The following is a 19505-nucleotide window of genomic DNA, read 5'->3' as shown; positions in this document are numbered from 1 at the left end:
TCACAAGTTTCTTCACATCCAGCTGCTTGATTTAATACTCACGGCCTGATTATCTAAGGTCCCTGAGCTCCTGGGCCTCGCTGGTAAGGCCCAAAATGATTACGGGCTTCCCTGGTAGCTCAGCGGGTAAAGATCTGCCTCAATGCAGGAGACACTGGTTCAATTCCTAAGTCGGAAAGACCCCTTGGAGAAGGGATAGGCAACACACTCCAGTATTCTTGGGCTTCCCTGGTGGCTCAGATTGTAAAGAATCTGCCTGCAATGCGGGAGGCCTGGATTCAATTCCTGGGTTGGGAAGATCCCCTGGAGAAGAGAATGGCCACCCACTCCAGTATTCTTGCCTGGAGAATTCCAGGAGGAAATATCATTTAGTTACTTCAGTGGTTCTCAACCAGGGGAGACTTCATTTTTCTCCTAGAAGACATTTGACAATGTCTAGAGACAATTTTTAGGTTGTCACAACTAGGGTGAGGGCTACTACTGGCTAGGTGCCATTAGAGCCCATGGATGCTGCTAAATATCCTATAATGCCTAGGACAGCCCCTCATAATAGAAAACTATCTGACCCAAAATGTCAACAGTGTTGAGACTGAGAAACCCTGAGTTAATCTGTGCCTTCATTTCTATCACACTTGCTTTGGCTAACCTGCAGAAAACCATGGTCTTCATGAAGCCCCTCCATCTGCAGACAGGGAATGAAACTAAGAAAACTCATTTTCCTGCTGCAATCATGGTAGAAAGAATTGTTCCTCATGAATAACCTTATCCTGGCATACTTGGTCAGACATGCGACTTCCTCCTGGCACAGCTTCCTCCAGGAAAAGTCACATTTAATAAAGGGAAGATTTTGTTTCTCAAGTTCCCTATATCACAAATGACCCCTGAAGGTTGCTCACCACTCCACTTAGCTCCAGGGTCAGCTCCTGGAAGTTCTTTAGCATGTTGACTGGGATCCAAGCACGAGAGACTGTTTCTCCAAAAAATGTCACATGGTACTTGGACTGTAATAAAAGATAGCTTTGTTATAGCCTCTTGTCCTTCTTCTTACTCTGACCCACTAGCCAGGAAAAGGCAGGAGAAGAGCTGAGAATTCACAAGGAAGGAAGTGCTGGGCCTTGTCTGTTCCTTTAAGCCTGACCCATCTATCCCACCTCACTCCACTGTTTTTCCATCCTGACCTCAGATATCCTAACCAAAGCCTATTTGTCAAAATCACAAATGTCCTAGTAATTAACAAATATTTAATTAGATATTTGTTTGTTTCTATATCCATTTGTCACTCTAGCTAAGAATCTGTTTCTGCTTGTGTCTGCTGGCTATGTCTGTATTTCTATCTCTGTGTATCTATTAGGATGGATTTGTTCATCACTTTGCCCTGAGCACCTACCCACCCTGAACCAGGAAAACTCACCGGCAGGGAATCAAGATGAGAAGCAAAAAGAAAATATTCCCCCAGGTCAGGATCAGGTTCTACCATGCCTGGCCACCTGGAGAAGACAGACAGACGTAGGGGATGGAAGAGAAGGGGTTAGATGAACAGAACACAAACTCGTCAATATACATGTATATAAAAGGGCACTGGGCTTCCCTTGTGTCTCAGATGGTAAAGAATCCATCTGCAATGCGGGAGACCTGGGTTTGATCCCTGGGTTGGGAAGATCCCCTGGAGGAGGGCATGGCAACCTACTCCAGTATTATTCTTGCCTGGAGAATCCCATGTACAGAGGGCTATAGTCCATAGGGTTGCAAAGAGTCAGGACACAACTGAAATGAGTTAGCACACAAAAAGGACAGTATGTTTTGCAAATAAAGGATCCCCCAAATAGACCCCTCTGTCATCCCTCCACAGTGGTCACTACCAAATGACTGAGGTAACTTCCATCAATGTACAAAGAAGCTCAGAATCTTCCTACTAAAAAATATCTTATCTTCTAGGCCTCCTGGCAACCCTGAGAACAAAAATCTTCTGACTTGGGACATCTCCAGAGAAACTCTTCCACCCTTCCCTTTTCTCTTTACTTTGTATATCTCTCCTTTCCTAATGTCTAAAAAAATATCTTAGAGCCACTCATCTCTTTCTACCCATTCAGGGTAGAACTGGCTGGCCCTTTTCCCCAAGGAGACACCATGTCCACCGTGAAATCTCTAGAAATCACTCTTTCAAAGCCTCTAAGATTAGTACTTTATATTCTCCCTCACCCATGCTCTTTCTAAGGCAGGTAACATTTCCATTATAAATCCCTTTCATTTTCTTCCCTCTCTGCCTGAAGCTACCACTCTCAAGTTTATGAAGGATGCTCTGACTCTACAATGGCACCCTACCAGGGGTAGCCGTATTGCTTGGCCCAGATGATGGATCCTGGGATGTAGGAGGCATAGGCCACATCACTTTCATGACCAGTCCAGGTCTCCTCAGGGATATCACAGCGATTATACTGCAAGTCTGCCAAAAGAGAGGAGGAGTGCAGGGAAAGAAAGAGCCTCATGAGGTGAAAATCTGGATGAGGGCAGAGGAGAGGTCAAGAAGAAATTGTTATATGTAGCAGGTAGGACCAAAAGGACACCTGAGAGATGGGCCTGGAGAATGAATAAAGGCTCATGAAGGAAATGCAGCTAGAGCTAGAAGCAGGAGTGTTGGCTCTTTGTGTTCCATAGAAAGAGATCCCAAACTTCCACCTACATCCCACATGTCTGACCCTGCTTCCATCTGTGTAACATCATGAAGGTAATTTCTCCAATATTTTTCTGTTTTCTCATCTGTAAAATAGTTGGGCTAGACTAGATCTTCATAATTTTTTTAAGTAGTTTCAAACATTCTAGAATTCTAAGCTACTGAATCTCTCTCACTGGCTTTTCCTCCTATATCCCATACCAACCCAATACCGAAAGTCTAGTCAGACTAATAGGGTCAAACCAATGCAGAAGAAGATGGAATTTACTCAGAAACTTAGATTCCAGGACCCTCCCTACTCTTCAGAGTGTCTTCCTCTATCCCTTTATGCCGAATTCATTTTGAAAAGACAGCAAGATCCCCGCCTCTCCCCAAATGCTAACTACAAGGGCCCCTGGAGTTATAACTATACTTTTGTCATATTTAATCTAAAGGTTGAAAGCAGGGAAAGAAAGAAAGAAAGGAACATAAAAACTGAAAAGAAATTTCCATTTTACCTGTGTTCTGGTCGCAGGACCAATTATCTGGGAGGACTGAGGGGTCAATGTTCCCACGCAGCCGCCTCCATTTCTCACAGTGTGGGGAGGAACACTGGACCCAGACTAGACATTGACCTGTCACAGCAAAGAAACCTGAAATAAGAGACTCAAAAATATGTTCTTCCTTCTTCAATTTAAAATCAATATACTCCCTGCCACCACCACCTCTGCAAGAATTACACAGCCCTAGAGATCAACTTGTTCAAGCCCTGACTTACAAACAGTAAAACCAAAAGCTCGGAGGAGATAACTGACTGCTAAAGATCAGTCTAAATTGGTGGCAAAGCTGAACGTGGAACCCAGGTCTCGCATCTCAGTCGTTTTCCTGAACCATGCTATCATCTCTTCTCCCCCAGGGCAGAAAGGAGTGTTTCGTGTATTGACATTTCTTTAAAAGGCTGCCTGGCATCTTTTGGGCTACTGCCTCATTTCCCGGCTGGCATGTCACCACTAAAAAGTTCTCCTGAAGGACTGTGCTTGCTTCGGCAGCACACAGACTAAAATTGGAGCGATACAGAGAAGATTAGCATGGCCCCTGCGCGAGGATGACACGCAAATTTGTGAAGCGTTCCATATTTTTTAGAAAAATGGTACTGAAGAATTTATTTACAGGACCACAATGGAGAAACAGACATAGAGAATAGATTTATGGACATGGGGAGAGGGGAGGAGAGGGCGAGATGTATGGAAAGAGTAACATGGAAACTTACATTACCATATATATGGGAATTTGCTGTATGGCTCAGGAAACTCAAACAGGGGCTCTGTATCAACCTAGATGGGTGGGATGGGGAGGGAGATTGGAAGAAGTTTTAAAAGGGTGGGGATATACGTATACCTATGGATGATTCATGTTGAGGTCTGACAGGAAACAGCAAAATTCTGTAAAGCAATTATCCTTCAATAACAAAATAATTAAAAAACAAAAAAGGTTCTTCTGAAGGACTAACCAGCATCTCTTTTGTGCACAGCATCCAGAGTTCCTATTTGAACTAACCTATCCTATTTGAATAAACCTGTCACCAAATCACCAAGTTGCAGCCTTCTGGACCAAGAGCTCTGAGTTCACCCCTCACCAAAAGACAGGTTTAAGCCTATCGTTTCTCAGTCAACTATTTACTTCAGGCCCTGCTCAAAGGCCAAACACTCTTTTTATCCATTACATTCCAAACTCTCATCCCCACTTTTCTCTACCCCACATCTTCTAGGTTAACCCAAAGCTCCACACAGCCCTTTCTCCCTCCCAAACTCTTCTACTATATTCTTTGGAAATGAAAATGAAATTAATATTCTTTGGAATTCCAGGCAAGAGCAACTAAAATCCACATATCTTCAACCTGTTCTCTGAAGCTCTGCCTCCTTTTTGAAATCTGGTGATACAGAAATCTAGTGATGCTGACGCTGTCCTTCTCACATCCCCCAGGCCAGGAAGTGGGGTCAGTATCACCCTTTCCGCCCACTGACACTTGCAGACCATTACTATCCTCCATTCTATAAAAACACTCCCTCCCTTAAGGTCCAGGCCATGAGATTACACTGCCCTCTCATCTCCCTTGCAATGACAATGCTGCTACCTGGTTCAGTCTTTTCCTTCTCTCTGCCTCCTGCCCTCATAGATTACCATATATCCACAAGGGTAATGTACAAGCACCCCATACCTTCTCCTCCATGCCACCTCAGTAGCCCTTCACCTCAGGAACCCACTCCCATCTTGCATGCCCGCCCTCCCCTAGTCATCTGCAGGGACTGCACACTCCCCTGAATCACTTATCTAAACTCTTCTCTGATAAAAATGCCCCATCCTTCCACCCTGCTCCAAGAACTCATGGCAACTTTCACTTTATCTAGATCTCTAATCCACTGGCCCCACCTTCCTCTCAACTAGTAGCAACCTCTTTTCTTTATTCTGTAGTTACGCACATTTGATTTCCTTAGATTCTCTTGCAGACGTCATCAACTCCCTTTCCCTGTCCTTCCCCCGACTCAGCTGGCAAACACAATTCTGAATGAACCCACTCTTTTTCTATGCCTACACTTGTTCAACTGAGCTTTGCTAGAGAAAATCACTGACCAGGTACACCATATATTCAGTTAACGATACCAACCAATATGTTTCTCTAGTAAGTTCACTCTCCCACTGACAGTTTACCTTAAATGCTGAAACGTAAGGGATGCCCTCCATCCCACCAAAATCATCCCTCAGCAAAGTAGATGACTTACATTTGGGTCCTTTCAAAATATCTCATATTATGGATCACTTTCTCAGTTATTTTGAATAATTAAGTACTGGTTGGGAATGATGTATTAGTTTGAAATGAGTTGCCACTGACAGTTGTAGATGTTTACAGAGGCGACCTGGCAAAGCTAGAAAAGAGAGTGGGAGAAAGGGCCAGGGAGCATAAAAGAGAACAGGGATCCAGAAAATAAATGGTGGTTATAAAAATATAAATATTCATGAGGAAATGAGTGGGGAAAAAAATCATCCTAATGCTATAAAACTAGGTATTTATGGTTTAGGATGAAATTTCTATGACAGTTTTAAAGACATACAGTTCCTTAAAGTTTCCTTTCCAACAACTTAGAAGAGAAGATGTGTTAGAAAACTGTTTGAAGTTCACGTGTGGCTCTGTGTTAATGAAGGCTGATGTCACAGACACACAGGTCAAGAGCATTTCAGTTGACTGTTAATTTTTGAAACACTAGCTTCCTTGGGTTCTATTATCTCTCATTCTCCCTTTTCCCCCCTCCCCTCTCATTTTTCTGGTAACTCCCTCCTCAGTCTCCAAATTGGGTTCACCTCATTCTCTGTCCAATCTCTAAACTGGAGTCCCAAAGCCTAATCATGGGTCTTCACTCCCATGCCGCACTTCTCTGGAGGTCAGCTCACCCATATCCTCCGTTTGAAACCCATTTTCATACCTGACAACACAGAAATGTATGCCAGTGGCCTCTGTTCTGAGCTCCCAGTTCCTATAGCCACCTTGCTCTTTGACATCTCTATTTGGAGGTCTCACAACAATCTCAAACCCAGTGAGTCCAAACCCAGATTCTTGATCTCATCCTACAGAACTGCTGTTCACCCGCTCCTTTCACACAACTGCTCAAACCCTCTTCTCTCTCACTTTCCAATATTCAATTCATCATCAAGTTCTGACAACCTTATCTCCAAAACATATCTTAAAACCATTTGCTTTTCATCTCCTTCATCATCCTAATCCAAGCTACCAAAATATTTAATCCTATCACTAACTTAACTGGTCTACTCTTGGCTTCTCATACTCCATTCTCCAATTAATCACCAAAAGGATCTGTTTAAAACATCAATTTGAGGATGTTCACTTCCCTGGTTAAAACCCACCAGGGACTTCCCACTATACTTAAGATGAAATTCTCACTTTGTAACATGGTCTTTGAGCTAGCCACTGCTACCTCCTTATGAAGGAGGAAACAGACAGAACAGGCTCCATCTTGAAACAGGACTCCATCTTGGGCTGGACTGTGAACTTTTGAGCTATATGCCCAGTATCTATGGAAATGACATACCAACTGGAAAACCAAGCCCCTGGAAGGAAGAGCCCCAGGGCGCATACCTAGACTCTCCTTCCCCTAATTAACTGTGGAACCGAACAGAATCATACATTCTATTGTTTACTGGGGTATGACCACAGGCCTATTGATAATTGTCCACTGTTAACTACTTAGGCCTAAGGCATATGAATCAGAGTTAACTTTGATTGTATCTTTCTTTTCCTTTGTTCAGACTAGTTTCAGGGAATTTAGGGAGGTGGGTTTGTGCATGTACACTTAGGGTACATAATGTTTTCACAAAAACTGGTCAGGGTCCTTGGCTAAGGGGAGACTCTGCCTTGGACCTGCTGGTGTAATAAACTGCACTCCATTATCTGCACTGTCCTTCTGAGTTTGTTTCCCAGAACGCGTGGCTATAACAGTTACATTTATCTAGAGCCACTTTGCAGCCTTGCTTCCCTTGCTCTCTGAATCCCAGTTATACCAGGTTTCTGTTGGTATCCAGAGTAAGCCAAACTTCACCTTATCTAAAACTTTCTCCTACACACTTTAGTTAGCTAACTCTTGCTACAGGTTTCAGCTTAAACATTATTTCCTTCCAAATGCATTCTCTGACTGACCCTATCTTAATTAGATCTCTACCATTTCCTCTCAGGACATTGTTTTCCTTCCCTTGACAGAACTTAAAGCAAATTTTATTTACTGGATATTCCCTTTCTACTACCTACTCCAGGAGTACCCATCTCTCCTTGACAACTGTAAAAAAACTGTAAGAGTGGTTCACTGATAGTAAGAGGCCTACACATTCACTACAATCACAATTCAACCCATAAGCACTGCCAAAAAATAAACTTCCTCCAACAACTATGGATTATATGACTGAATAACTGAATGAATGAAATAGCTCTCTCTCTTCCTCAGCACTATATCCTCTTAACAAGTAGCTGTGTGAAATAAACTATAGTCTGCAGAATTTGCTCTAACATCCTAACTGGTCGTTACCCATCTCCTCCACCTCCAATTTTCAAGTTCAAGTAGGTTTGTCAAACCATGGCTGAACTTACCAAAACCATTTCCTTCTCCTTTTTGTTGGTCCCCGTCCTGGGAATGATCCTGGATAGTTTTCTTATGTTGGTCATCCTGTCTGTACTCATGTTCACTTTGGTCTTTCTCCATTTTCTCATCTTCTGGGAAGATAAAAGAAAAACATCATAGGGTTAGGAGATGAAGAGAATATTTGTAGATAGTAAAAGAAGGAAGAAGAATCACAGTTCATTAGTTTTAAGTCTTGGGCTAAAAATTTTCAGTATGCCCATTGTCCTATTCCCTAATTTCATGGAATAAGTACTTGAGATGTCAAAGTATATCGGATTATACTTACGAGGTTCCTTCTTTCTTTTGCTTAAGGAGAGTTTATTGAATTTCTTCTCAGAGGATGCAGAATCTGGCTGGCCTGGCTTAGATATCTTTATCTCAGGGATTATTCCATCTTCCTGAGAGGCTGAAATCTCTAGAATAGGAGGTACCACTACTCTGTCTCTGCAAATAAGATTTTTAATTAAAAGATAGAAAAGGGAAATTTTTAGTACCCCTCTTTTGAAAAAACCCAAGGGTAAAATTTAGGAGGACAGAAGACTTGCAAGTTCTCCATGGCCTCCTGGGGTCATTTTATTCATTTACTGGCCTATTTTCCCAGTTCAAGTATCTTTCCTAAGATGAGAGAAATCTACCAAGATGTGAAAAACATCTAGATAGAAAGACAGATAGATGGATAATCATTTATCAGTAAAGTCTACCCTGTGATCAATTCGCCACACTGGGATAAACTTACCCATCAGCATTATTATTATCAGAAGTATTAGAAGAAGCAATTCCTGGTTCCTTGTCTAATTGGGTACATCTTGTAGGCTGGGTACAGGAAGTCTCTGAAAAATCAAGGCTAGATTCCATCCTCCCAAAACAAAATACTATAAGCAGAGAAGCAACCAAAGAAAATAACTACTCCATTATTTCCAAACTGTAACCTTTCATTAACATATCTCCCATCAGTTGCCTGGAAGAACTTACCTTTAGACTTTTGCCATACCATAGAACTTTCAAGTTTTTTAATTCTCAGGAAAAACCACAAATCTGTATCTTTCTGAAAGCTTTTCCAGATGGATTTGCCTATTCTAGGATAGTCAGGTAACGTTAATTTTGGGTACATAACAGAAACTTTAGGTATCGTCTTTTATATCATTTGTCCCTCAAGCTTTCTCTAGAAGTGGAAGTATACCTAAGAAAAGCTGAAAATGTCAAACCACTGTCCTTAGCCTCAAGACCTTATGGAGAAAGGCTTCAGGGCCTATACTACAGAGTTTCTTATTCTAAAAATCAAATTCCTGAGCAGATGTTAAAACAGTATTGGAAATAGAAATAAACAAGAAATGGAACCTAAGGTCTTCAAATCTGGGAAAAATAATTTATCTTTTCTATGAAAATTGTAAACATATAAAAATAAATTTAAATTACTTTTAAAAATCTAGATGAGGGTATATTTATATTCTGAAGTCAATGTAATCTAATTTTATAAAAGTCTATACCTTCTGTCTTAAGATGGTTTAGCTATAGTCCTGTTGATAAAAGATGAGTATTTAGAACTATTTTGAAGTCTCATCTAATATTTCCTTATGTAGAAAGATGGAGAGAACGAGAGAATCTATTAACTTACTCCACCCTTCAGATAATTTCTTTACCTAACTGAAACTCTTTCACTAAAGCCATACCCAAGCACTCCTGGAAGGACTTCCGTAGCACAATCTGGACAATCTCCTCAAATTCTGCGTCGGTAAGAGTTGATTTTTCCTGCAGAGAGACAGGTAGGGGAGGAAAACTGCTCGTCTTTCCCCACTCCTCCTCTCTAGGAAGGAGGAAGCCTCCTTTGGATGAGGCAGCAAGTTCACAAAACTGAGAGCATGAAGTCAACCTAAAGATGCCATAAATTCTACCACAGATCGCCTGGGAGTAAGAAGTCAAAGAAAAGGAAAACACTGATAAATTCTCTACTTCTACTCTCACCTACATCCCACCTCAGCCCCTACTTGCCCAGTATTCCCTGCTAAATGCTTTCATTAAAACATTTTTTACCTCTTTGAGAAAATAGACACCCCCACACAAGAAAAAAAACACTGAAACTATAGGATGAATCTCCCCTGTGATATTTTCTATATTCAAATTTATGTTATAAATATTTAAATGTCTTCTGAAATGGAAAGATCTTGTTTGCCCAGGCTGGATGACAAGAGAAATTATCCCACTACAGCCATCCTTTTGATTTTTACCTTTTCTTTCTTTGTGTTCTTGCTGTCTTGAGCCTTTCCTTGTACCTCCTGGCCACTGCCTGGGCCATTCTCTGTGGTTGTTTTCTCCTTCTTCTTCTCTAACCCAGCCTTTAGCAGGCTTGGCCTGACCTCTGCCTGTGGGGAACTGATCTCCGGGATCTCCTCCTTCGATGAGTTAAGGTTATAGGGCATCAGGCTATGCAATTTTTGTGCAGGCGGGGCAAAGGTATTTTTTGGTCCTTTCCCACATTCTGAAAGAAATTTTGTCATCAAATGTAATTTGTGAAACATGGAATCTAACACAGAAATTGCCAAACACTGCACACTGACGGACAATATCAGAATTATCTGGAGAGACCTTTTAACAAATTCAGATTCCCAGGCCTCTCCTTACCAAACTTCCCCAGGCCCCCACCTTCTTACCCCTGCCCTAAGATTGTAATGAAGTAGTCTGAAGTGAGACCCAAGAATCTGTAATTTTATAAGGCTACTCAGATGCACTTCCAGGTTTAGGAACCACTGAGTAATTCAAAAGTGATAAAAGTATGCGGAAAATGGAAATATTCAAATACGAAATTTTTAAAATTTGCTTTTAAAAACTTTGCACAAAGTGTTATGGGAAATTAGAGGAAATTTTTTAAAAATTAGTTAAAATCTACAAAGGATGCAATGAAAATTGTACTGATCCTCCCGGGCATAAGAAATCCGGGACATAAGAAATGTATCTTTCTTCGGAGATTCCATAATATTTTGAATCTATCACCACATTCAAAGTTATTTATAAATATTTAAATGGCTCTTCTCTTCCTACAAGTTCATACATTTCTTGAGTAAGACTGTTCTAAGTCAAATATATTTCACTCAAAGTGACTAGAAAAGCAGTAACTTTAACAAAGTGAATATGAAATACGAATGAACTGAGCTTCCCTTTGGTGGGAAAGGCGTCCAGACGACCTGACTGAGAAAGAACAGGAAAATGACTCTTGACTCACTTTCTTTACTCTCCAAGGTTGGCATCATTCAGCTCAGAAGCTACACTTTCTTTATGCCTCTGCTGAAAAAGAAACGAACTGTTATGCTCTGATGAACAAAATTTATTTATTGAAGCATAGTTGATTTATAATGTTAATTTCTGCTACACAGCAAAGTGATTCAGTTAAATACACACACACACACACACACACACACACACACACACAGTACTGATCAAACATGGTTTTAAACTTTCTCCTCTTCTTGCCTTCTTGGGTTCAGGGTCTCTTTGCCTAGGATGCCTAACCTACATTTTCTGCCTTATTGACTACAATCATACTCCTGGGCAGTGCCAATTAAATGCTGGAGGATAATGAAAGTTGTTTTAAAGATTAGCAACAATCCTTAGTGTTTTAAGTGTTCAGAACTATGTCCAACATGAGGTAGGCACTTATAGGTAGGTGGAAAAGACAGTGGTAGTGATTTGTTAAAAAAAAAAAAAACACACACACACACACAAAATTCAACTGAGTAAATTTTGAGGATCTTATTGGCTTTATTCAACAACTCATGAATTGGGCAGCATCGAATCTACCAGATGGATAGGAGCTCCAAGGAGCTATACAAAATTAAACACCTTTACAGGCAGAAGAGATAAGGAACACAGATGTAATACTAGGCAAAAAAAAGAAAGAAAGTAAAAGAAAAAAGCAAATTGGTTATACAAGGTTACTTTCCTTTAAGGGTCTATCAGGCAGATTACCCAACTAGTGCTGATCAGGCAATTCCTGACTGACTGGTTTAAGATTCCATTTCTGAGAGTCAAAACTGTAATTAAATTGTCTTGGTTTAGTGATAGGGGGCTTAGCATAAGCAACCCCATTAGGTGCCTCTTATTAAAACAAGATGTGTTTTTAACAGCCAAAAGTGAAAGTAGTAGTAGAGTAGTGGCATTAGAGTGTAGACAGTCCTGGAGTTAAACAGTGAGATTTTTTTTCAGAGCAATAACCTTTCACAAGGTTCTTCTAAATACTCAAAACAAATACACTATAGACTCACTTACCTATTTCAGACATCCCTACGCATAGAGAACCCCCTTTTTAACATCACTATAATGTATTATCTTCCTTTTACTTAGATCTTCTAGTCCAATAAATTTCCCAATGTGCTAGATTCTTATATTAATAATTTTTATTCAGAAAATTATTAATTTTCTGGCTCAGAAATATTTAGTAACCAGCAGGTGTTTTTGAACTGTGGTGTTGGAGAAGACTCTTGAGAGTCCCTTGGACAGCAAGAGATCTAACCAGTCAATCCTAAAGGAAACCCACCCTGAATATTCATTGGAAGGACTGATGCTGAACCACCAATACTTTGGCCACTTGATGTGAAGAGCCAACTCACTGGAAAAGACTGATGCTGGGAAAGTTGAAGGCAAAAGGAGAAGAGGTGGCAGAGGATGAGATATTTGGATAGCATCACTGACTCAATGGACATGAATTTGACCAAACTCCGGGAGATAGTGAAAGACAGGGAGGCCTCGCATGCTGCAGTCCATGGGGGTCACAAAAAGTCAAACACAACTTAGTGACTGAACACAGAGGTCTCCAGAGAAGCTAGTAATAAGAATCTAGCATATTCATTCTATATCCATAGTTTATCTGTAGCTATCTACTCAGATATGTTCTACACAACATCAGTATGTTTCATTACTGCTACCAAAATTGTGACTAATAATAAATACACTTATTGGGCACCGACTATAATCTTTGAATATGTCATCTCATTTAATTCTCCCAATAAATCTGAGATTGATGCCATTTTACACTTGGGGAAATTGGCACTGAGAAGGAGTCAGAGATATTAAGTAGCTGATAAATGGTAAAATCAGGATTAGAATCTGTCTGATCTATGTTTGCATCATGAACTGCGCTACAGTACATCCCAGGAGTCTAGTTCAGCAGTTCAGTGCTTCACACCCATTTTAACATCACAGCACACAGCTAAAGCATACACTAAAAGTAAACACTGAAACAGTGTTCTAGGTACTCTGCTCACAGCTACAGACAACCGAGGAATGAGAGAGGGAGGCCTCCAGCCACACCAAAGGCTGAAAAGATTAATATCTCTAGCTGTATGTCATTTGTGACCCAGCACGGTGCCAAGACTCATCTTATGATGTTCCAAGAATTTATACATTTTCCAGTCTTCACTTTCCACTACTGATATTATTTCTACCCAGCTGTGGTCTGCCAAAACCTCAGTGTTGATACATGGTAGAGTAAGATGAATCCAGGTCTTTGGCTTCTAAATTCTAATAACATGTCTATTCTTCTCAGTGATCTGATTTCTGGCTGTTGATTTTGAGTACTTTGAAGGCCTTGGACCTGGAACTCAATCCTTTAACTCTGCTATCTCCCACTATAAAGAGATCCAAGAGGTTTCCCAGGTGGCACAGTGGTAAAGAATCTGCCTGCCAATGCAGGAGAAATCAGTTTAATCCCTTACCTGGGAAGATCCCACATGCCATGGAGCGATTAAGCCCAGGTGCCAGGACTATTGCGCCTGCGCTCCAGAGCATGGGCGCTACGGCTGCTGAGCCCACGCGCTGCAACTACTGCAGCCCCTGCACCTTGAGCCTGTGCTCTGCAACAAGAAAAGCCACTACAATGAGAAGCCTGTGCACCACAACTAGAGAGTAGCCCCCGCTCATTACACTAGAGACAACAAAGACAAAGAAACAAAGAAAATGAGTAAGCAGTAATAAAAAAGAGAGAGATCCAAAAGTTGCATAAAATGGATCTTTGGGTTCATATATTTTTCTCTCTAAAGGGGCTGAAAATTTTATGACCCTCAAATGGCCAACTTAAACACTCAGTTGTTCAGGGTGTAGGATTCCACCCTCCAGATTCCAAGATGAATTCAAAAGTTACTGGGGACTTGACTTGGTGTGGCCACAGCATGGCTGAATATAATGTCTTTTAAAAAATTTTTGGTATTTTAAGAAAAATCCTTAATTCCATAAATGCAAATAATTGATATGTGCTGGTTTGCAGTAATTCCTTTCCGTTTATACTCGTCTAGTGTGTATTAGTCGCTCAGTTGTGTCCCACTATTTGTGACGCCACGGACCATAGCCCGTCAGGCTCCTCTGTCCATGAAATTCTCTAGGCAAGAATCCTGGGGTGGGTTGCCATGCCCTCCTTCAGGGGATCTTCCCAACCCAGGGATCGAACCCGGGTCTCCCGCATTGCAGGCAGATTCTTTACCATTTGAGCCACCAGGAAAGCCCAATTTAAGGAGCACATTTTATCACGGTTTCCATCTTAATGTTTCACCGCCAACTCCCAAACTTATTTGACAATGAAAGAAAAAGCAAGTAGGAAATTGGGGGAGAATCACTACAGCAAACTGGTCTCTTTCTTTATGATAACCCTAAATAGAAGGTACAAACTGTATAAAATTAGGCCACAAAGGGAATAATAATAATAATAATAATAAATGACAAACATATCTTCTCCCAGACTCTAAAATTCCAAAAATGACCATGAGAAGTCCCTATGAAGATAATCAGAATTACAAAACTATACTGAACAAGGAAAGCAAAATGAAATTAGTGTACTTGAGATGACAAAATTTGATTTTTTAACAATTTTCATCTATACAATATGTTTGAGTATCCTTTAACTATCTCTGGAAGAATACACAAGAAATTGACAAAAATGTCTCAGTGGAGTGGAAACAGGTAGCTGAGAGTGGAAACGAGCTCTCTACTGTAGCCTCTTGTGTAACTCTAGTATTTTATACATAGACTGCCATTTCAAAGCGACTTTTAAATTCTATTTTTAAAATAAAATTTTAAAAAGAGTATTTTGATCAACCTAAAGAGGCAAAAGTTTTCCAAGAGTTAAGTTTAAATCATTATCTAAACCTATACTGACCTCTCTAGGCCAAAGTGTGTTACTGAAGCCCCAACCAACTAGATAAAATTGTGGATCACTGTTAAGTTAATAAGATGCAGTAAATGTATAGCAATGGCACCCCACTCCAGTACTCTTGGCTGGAAAATCCCATGGATGGAGGAGCCTGGTAGGCTGCAGTCCATGGGGTCGCTAAGAGTCGGACAGGACTGGGCGACTTCACTTTTACTCAATGGAGAAGGAAATGGCAACCCACTCTGGTGTTCTTGCCTGGAGAATCCCAGGGTCAGGGGAGCCTGGTGGGCTGCTGTCTATGGGGTCGCACAGAGTCGGATACCACTGAAGTGACTTAGCAGCAGCAGCAGCAGTAAATGTATAAGCTTCCCCTATGGCTCAAACAGTAAAGAATCTGCCTGCAATGCAGGAGAAAAAGGAGATGTGGGTTCGATCCCTGGATCAGGAAGATCCCTTGAAGAAAATGGCAATCCACTCTAGTGTTCTTGGCCAGATAAATCCATAGACTGAGAAGCCTGCCAGGCTACAGTCCATAGGGTCCCAAAGAGTCAGACACGATTGAGCATGCATGCAGAGTTGAGGGTGTGATGAAGAACATTACTTTTAAAGAAAATCTCTATCCTGATCAATAGAGAAGAGAAAGTTTGGAAGTCACTGTCTGACAAATTTCTGCTCCTCTGTTTCAGATGAAGTATTTTCTTCCACAGTAACGAATACTGAAATTCACTTCAGAGAGAGAAAGACAAATTTAAAGATAGTTAATAAATATACAAAATACCACCAACTTTTACCTGGTTAGCTACGAAATGACTGGGGGCTCTAAACCCAGGAATAACATTTGAGATTTTAGTTTCTCTTTTCTTACCTTAGATGAAAAATATTGGGAAAAAAATCCAATAAAGCTTCAAATTTAAATGTCAAAGTAAAAGAACTTCCATAACCAGATCCTAACTCCTCAACTGACATAAGAAAGGCGAATAATGAGGGGGAAATAACTTAGAAGTAATAAAGTGACCCAAGGGAAGGTGAATGAGGTGTTCCAAAAGATACTTTTCTTTCATTTAGAACACCAAAAATCATCACACTGATTAGAAGATGAAATCACCTAGCTCAGCAGATCTCCAACTACTTATCTGTGTTAGATTTTCTCATATTCTTCAACCAAAACAAGATATCACAACACATTGAATTCAGAAACAGATGAAAATCCAGCTGTTTTCTATTAAGCCAGACATGAGAGAGATTTGCAGAAATGTAAAATAACACCATTCTTCATATTAAATTTTCACTTAGGATATTATATTTTCATTTAAGTGTTATCTACACTAACATTATGTAAATGGTTTACTATCATCATTTTTAAATTAATAAATAGATTAATTTTTCTCAGTTTAATTTCTAATACTTAAGTATCAATGCACAGGTAAAGAGATATAAACCAATCTTTGGAGTCCTTCAAAAATTTTAAGAGTATGAAAGGATTCTCAGAGGATTTCCCTAGAGGTCCAGTGGGTAAGAATCTGCCTGCCAATGCAGTGGACACAGGATTGATCCCTTGGTCAGGGAAGATCCCTGACCTGCATGCATGCTGTGGGACAACTAAGCCCATACACCACAGCTACTGAGCACATGCTCTAGAGGCCAAGAGCCACAACTACTGAAGCCCACGTGCCCTAGAGCCCACGTTCTACAACACAAGAAGCCACCGCAAAGAGAAGCACATGCACGGCAACCGGAGAGCAGCTCCTGCTGCCCCAACTAGAGAAAGCCCATGTGCAGAAACCAAGACCCCATGCAGGCAAACAACAACAACCAAAAAAACCTTTTAAAACATAACTTAAATAAAAAGGATTCCAGTGCTTTCCTGGTGGCTCAATGGTAAAGAATCTGCCCACCAATGCAGGAGACTAAGGTTCAATCCTTGATCCTGGAAGATCCCAAATGCTGAAAACCAGCTAAGCATTTGCACCACAACTATGGAGCCTCTGCTCCACAAGAGAAGCCATCGCGGTGAGAAGCCCAGACACAACTAGAGAGTAGCCCCTGCTCACCACTACTAGAGAAAAGCCTGTGCAGCAATGAAGATCCAGAACAGACACAAATAAATAAGTAAATTTAATTTAAAAATAAAGGGATTCCCAGACCAAAATGTTTGAGAGCTGACTTAGCTAAGTAACTTACTTCAGTCTTGTCAGTATTTTTCAAAAAGCCTTAATCCTCCTCCTTCCACTCGGAATGTGTTCACAAATTTCTCCCAAGCATCCAGTTACTCCCTCTTTATATTGTCCCTGGAATCCTTGGTCTAAGAGAACAAAAATAAGCCCTTTAGAATTGCCCTCTAACACAGACTCTGTGAGCCTCAAAAAATTGTATTTAAAAACTATATTTTGAGAAGAAAAAAAGAAAGATCAAATTTCTATTCTCACTGAGCTGACATTCTAGTGGGAGTAGTTAGGCAATGATCAAAACAAGTAAATATATATATTGTAAAATAAATAAAGATTATATTTTCAGAGGAAGCACTTTTCTCAGGGTTACCTAAGATGCTGCCTCCCAGGCTTGAGTTCCTCAGAATGTCCACCAAATAAAATATAACTCTCCAAAAAAAAAAAAAAAATAAGATAAAGACTATATTTTAACTCTCCTTTAAGCTGGAGTTTGATTTCTTTTTGTCTTAATGTCTAATGGTACGTAGATTTCTTCTTTTTCATGCCTCCATCAATAAGTTTGTTCTTTCCACCTTCCTTCTCTGATGTGCGCTCAGCAAGCATGATTCTAAACGTTTAACAAGACAGAAGGAAAAAAACTGATCCCAGCTACCCTTATTACCCATACTAGGCTGCCTAACAAGACATTTGGGGCTTCCCTGGTGGCTCAGTGGTAAAGAACCCACCTGCCAATGCAGGTGAGGTGAGTTGATCCCAGGGTCGGGAAGATCCCCTGGAAATGGAAATGGCAACCCACTCCAGTATCCTGGCCGGGGAAATCCCATGGGCAGAGGAGCCTGGCAGATTACAGTTCATGGTGTTGCAAAAGAGTCTGACACGACTTATCAATGAAACAAGACATTTACTGTCGTAACTACTTTAAGTAAAACCTTTTACGAATCTTCAAATTAATGGTGACTAAAGCTTTAAGTTCAGAGAGTGCAAGGAAGCAGAGAGACATGGTCAATTATCACCAAGACAGACTCTTTAGTACCCTGATCTTGGTTCAGACCCTTTCTATCTAACCGCTGAAAAGCTTCCACAGGTGCCCGGAATAATGCCAACCTCAAACTAGCCATTCTGTGTTGCTTTCCAAGGGGCCATGCCCATGAACTCCCAGACCACTGCACCATTTCCCCTCACAGAGTGCCCAGATTTGGAACAATAAAAGACCTAATCTCACTTTTCTCACTTTTAAAACCAGAGGGAAGAACTTGGAGACACCCACATTTTTCCTCTTTCCTCACCAATTCTCTCTTAAAAGCACAGCAATTCAGACCGGAGGTACCACAGAGCCAGAAGTCCATGACTCCTCTACGGGTAAAACAGTGGCTCTCTAACCTCTCCTCACCATCAAGAAACACCCTCCATGAGACAATTTCCCCTCAGCTCCCCCTCCCCATTCCCACCCTCAACCCACGGAGACACCAGGATTCTCATTCTCGCTCAGCTCGACATCGCGCACCGTAATACTGACCTAGTTTTGGTTTTCTCTTTGGAGCAAGTCTGCGGCTAGAGATTCTGAGGCGAGGGATAAGAGCTAGCCATCACCCTGAGGAGAAAACTTTTCCTCAGGCGACAGGTGCCAAGACTGGCCAAGCCTAGAACCTTCAGGTGCAAGCGGAAAAACACCAACTACCTTCTGGTGCGTAGAGGCTCTAAGGGTGAGGAGCAGACAGAGTTACTGCAGCGACTCCACCAGCCGCGCGAACCTCCAACCAGTTTTCCCGCCAACAAGGCTAGGCGCGAGGCCACTCGCAAGCTCCACCTCCTCCGGCGGCGTGCTCGCAGGGCTAATGCGCATGCGCAGTTGGAGGCTGTTTCTGCTTTTGCGCAGCAGTCATTGCCGCCATCTTCCAACCGAATACCCTATAAAACTACAAATCCCATAATCCCCGTTGGCCTCGCTTTTTTTTTTTAGGTGGCAGCCGTAGCGCCTGATGTTTCAAGACGCACATCTTCCTTTTACTGACTTCTCTCTCTGCCCCAGACTGCCTTTTCCGTCCTCTTTTCGTGCCCTCATTCGCATTCTTCTTAGTATCCTTCATCCCCTTATTTTGATATTTTATTTGAGATCTATCCTTAACCTCATTCTCGCCTCTTCCACCCTTTTCTCAGCCACAGGACCCGCACCCCAAGCGCTGTTGGCAAGGAAATCAAGCCACCAAACACCCAGTGGAAAGGCTGTCCAGTAGCTTCCTCCCCATAGGCTAAGGCAGGGAGCCCCCAAAGCGGACCGAAATCTCTTCCTCGCCCACATTCGTTTTTATATAAGGCGGCTCGGAGCCGCAGCGTGTGCTGGGGAAAGCCTGTGTACGGAGTGGGGGGCGGGG

At 41.5% G+C, this 19505-nt stretch overlaps 1 protein-coding gene across 1 annotated transcript in view; it reads right to left on the bottom strand.

Annotated features, from left to right (window-relative positions):
• The window catches only part of ZCWPW1 (zinc finger CW-type and PWWP domain containing 1), a 23587-nt gene extending 4082 nt beyond the window's left edge, over window positions 1-19505 (bottom strand). The window contains exons 1-11 of the mRNA XM_005697829.3: window positions 18650-19505; window positions 11051-11112; window positions 10059-10309; window positions 9504-9582; window positions 8570-8663; window positions 8120-8277; window positions 7803-7925; window positions 3169-3285; window positions 2323-2443; window positions 1412-1487; window positions 897-1001 (exon numbers count right to left, since the gene is read on the bottom strand). Of these exons, the coding sequence (XP_005697886.1) occupies window positions 897-1001; window positions 1412-1487; window positions 2323-2443; window positions 3169-3285; window positions 7803-7925; window positions 8120-8277; window positions 8570-8663; window positions 9504-9582; window positions 10059-10309; window positions 11051-11078 (1152 nt within the window). The 5' untranslated portion in view covers window positions 11079-11112; window positions 18650-19505. The remainder of the gene's footprint in view (window positions 1-896; window positions 1002-1411; window positions 1488-2322; window positions 2444-3168; window positions 3286-7802; window positions 7926-8119; window positions 8278-8569; window positions 8664-9503; window positions 9583-10058; window positions 10310-11050; window positions 11113-18649) is intronic.

This window comes from Capra hircus, chromosome 25 (genome assembly GCF_001704415.2).
Source record: "Capra hircus breed San Clemente chromosome 25, ASM170441v1, whole genome shotgun sequence".
Lineage (NCBI taxonomy): Eukaryota > Metazoa > Chordata > Mammalia > Artiodactyla > Bovidae > Capra > Capra hircus.
The sequence above is the reverse complement of the archived record's forward strand: the minus strand, read 5'-3'. Positions and strand labels throughout refer to the sequence as shown.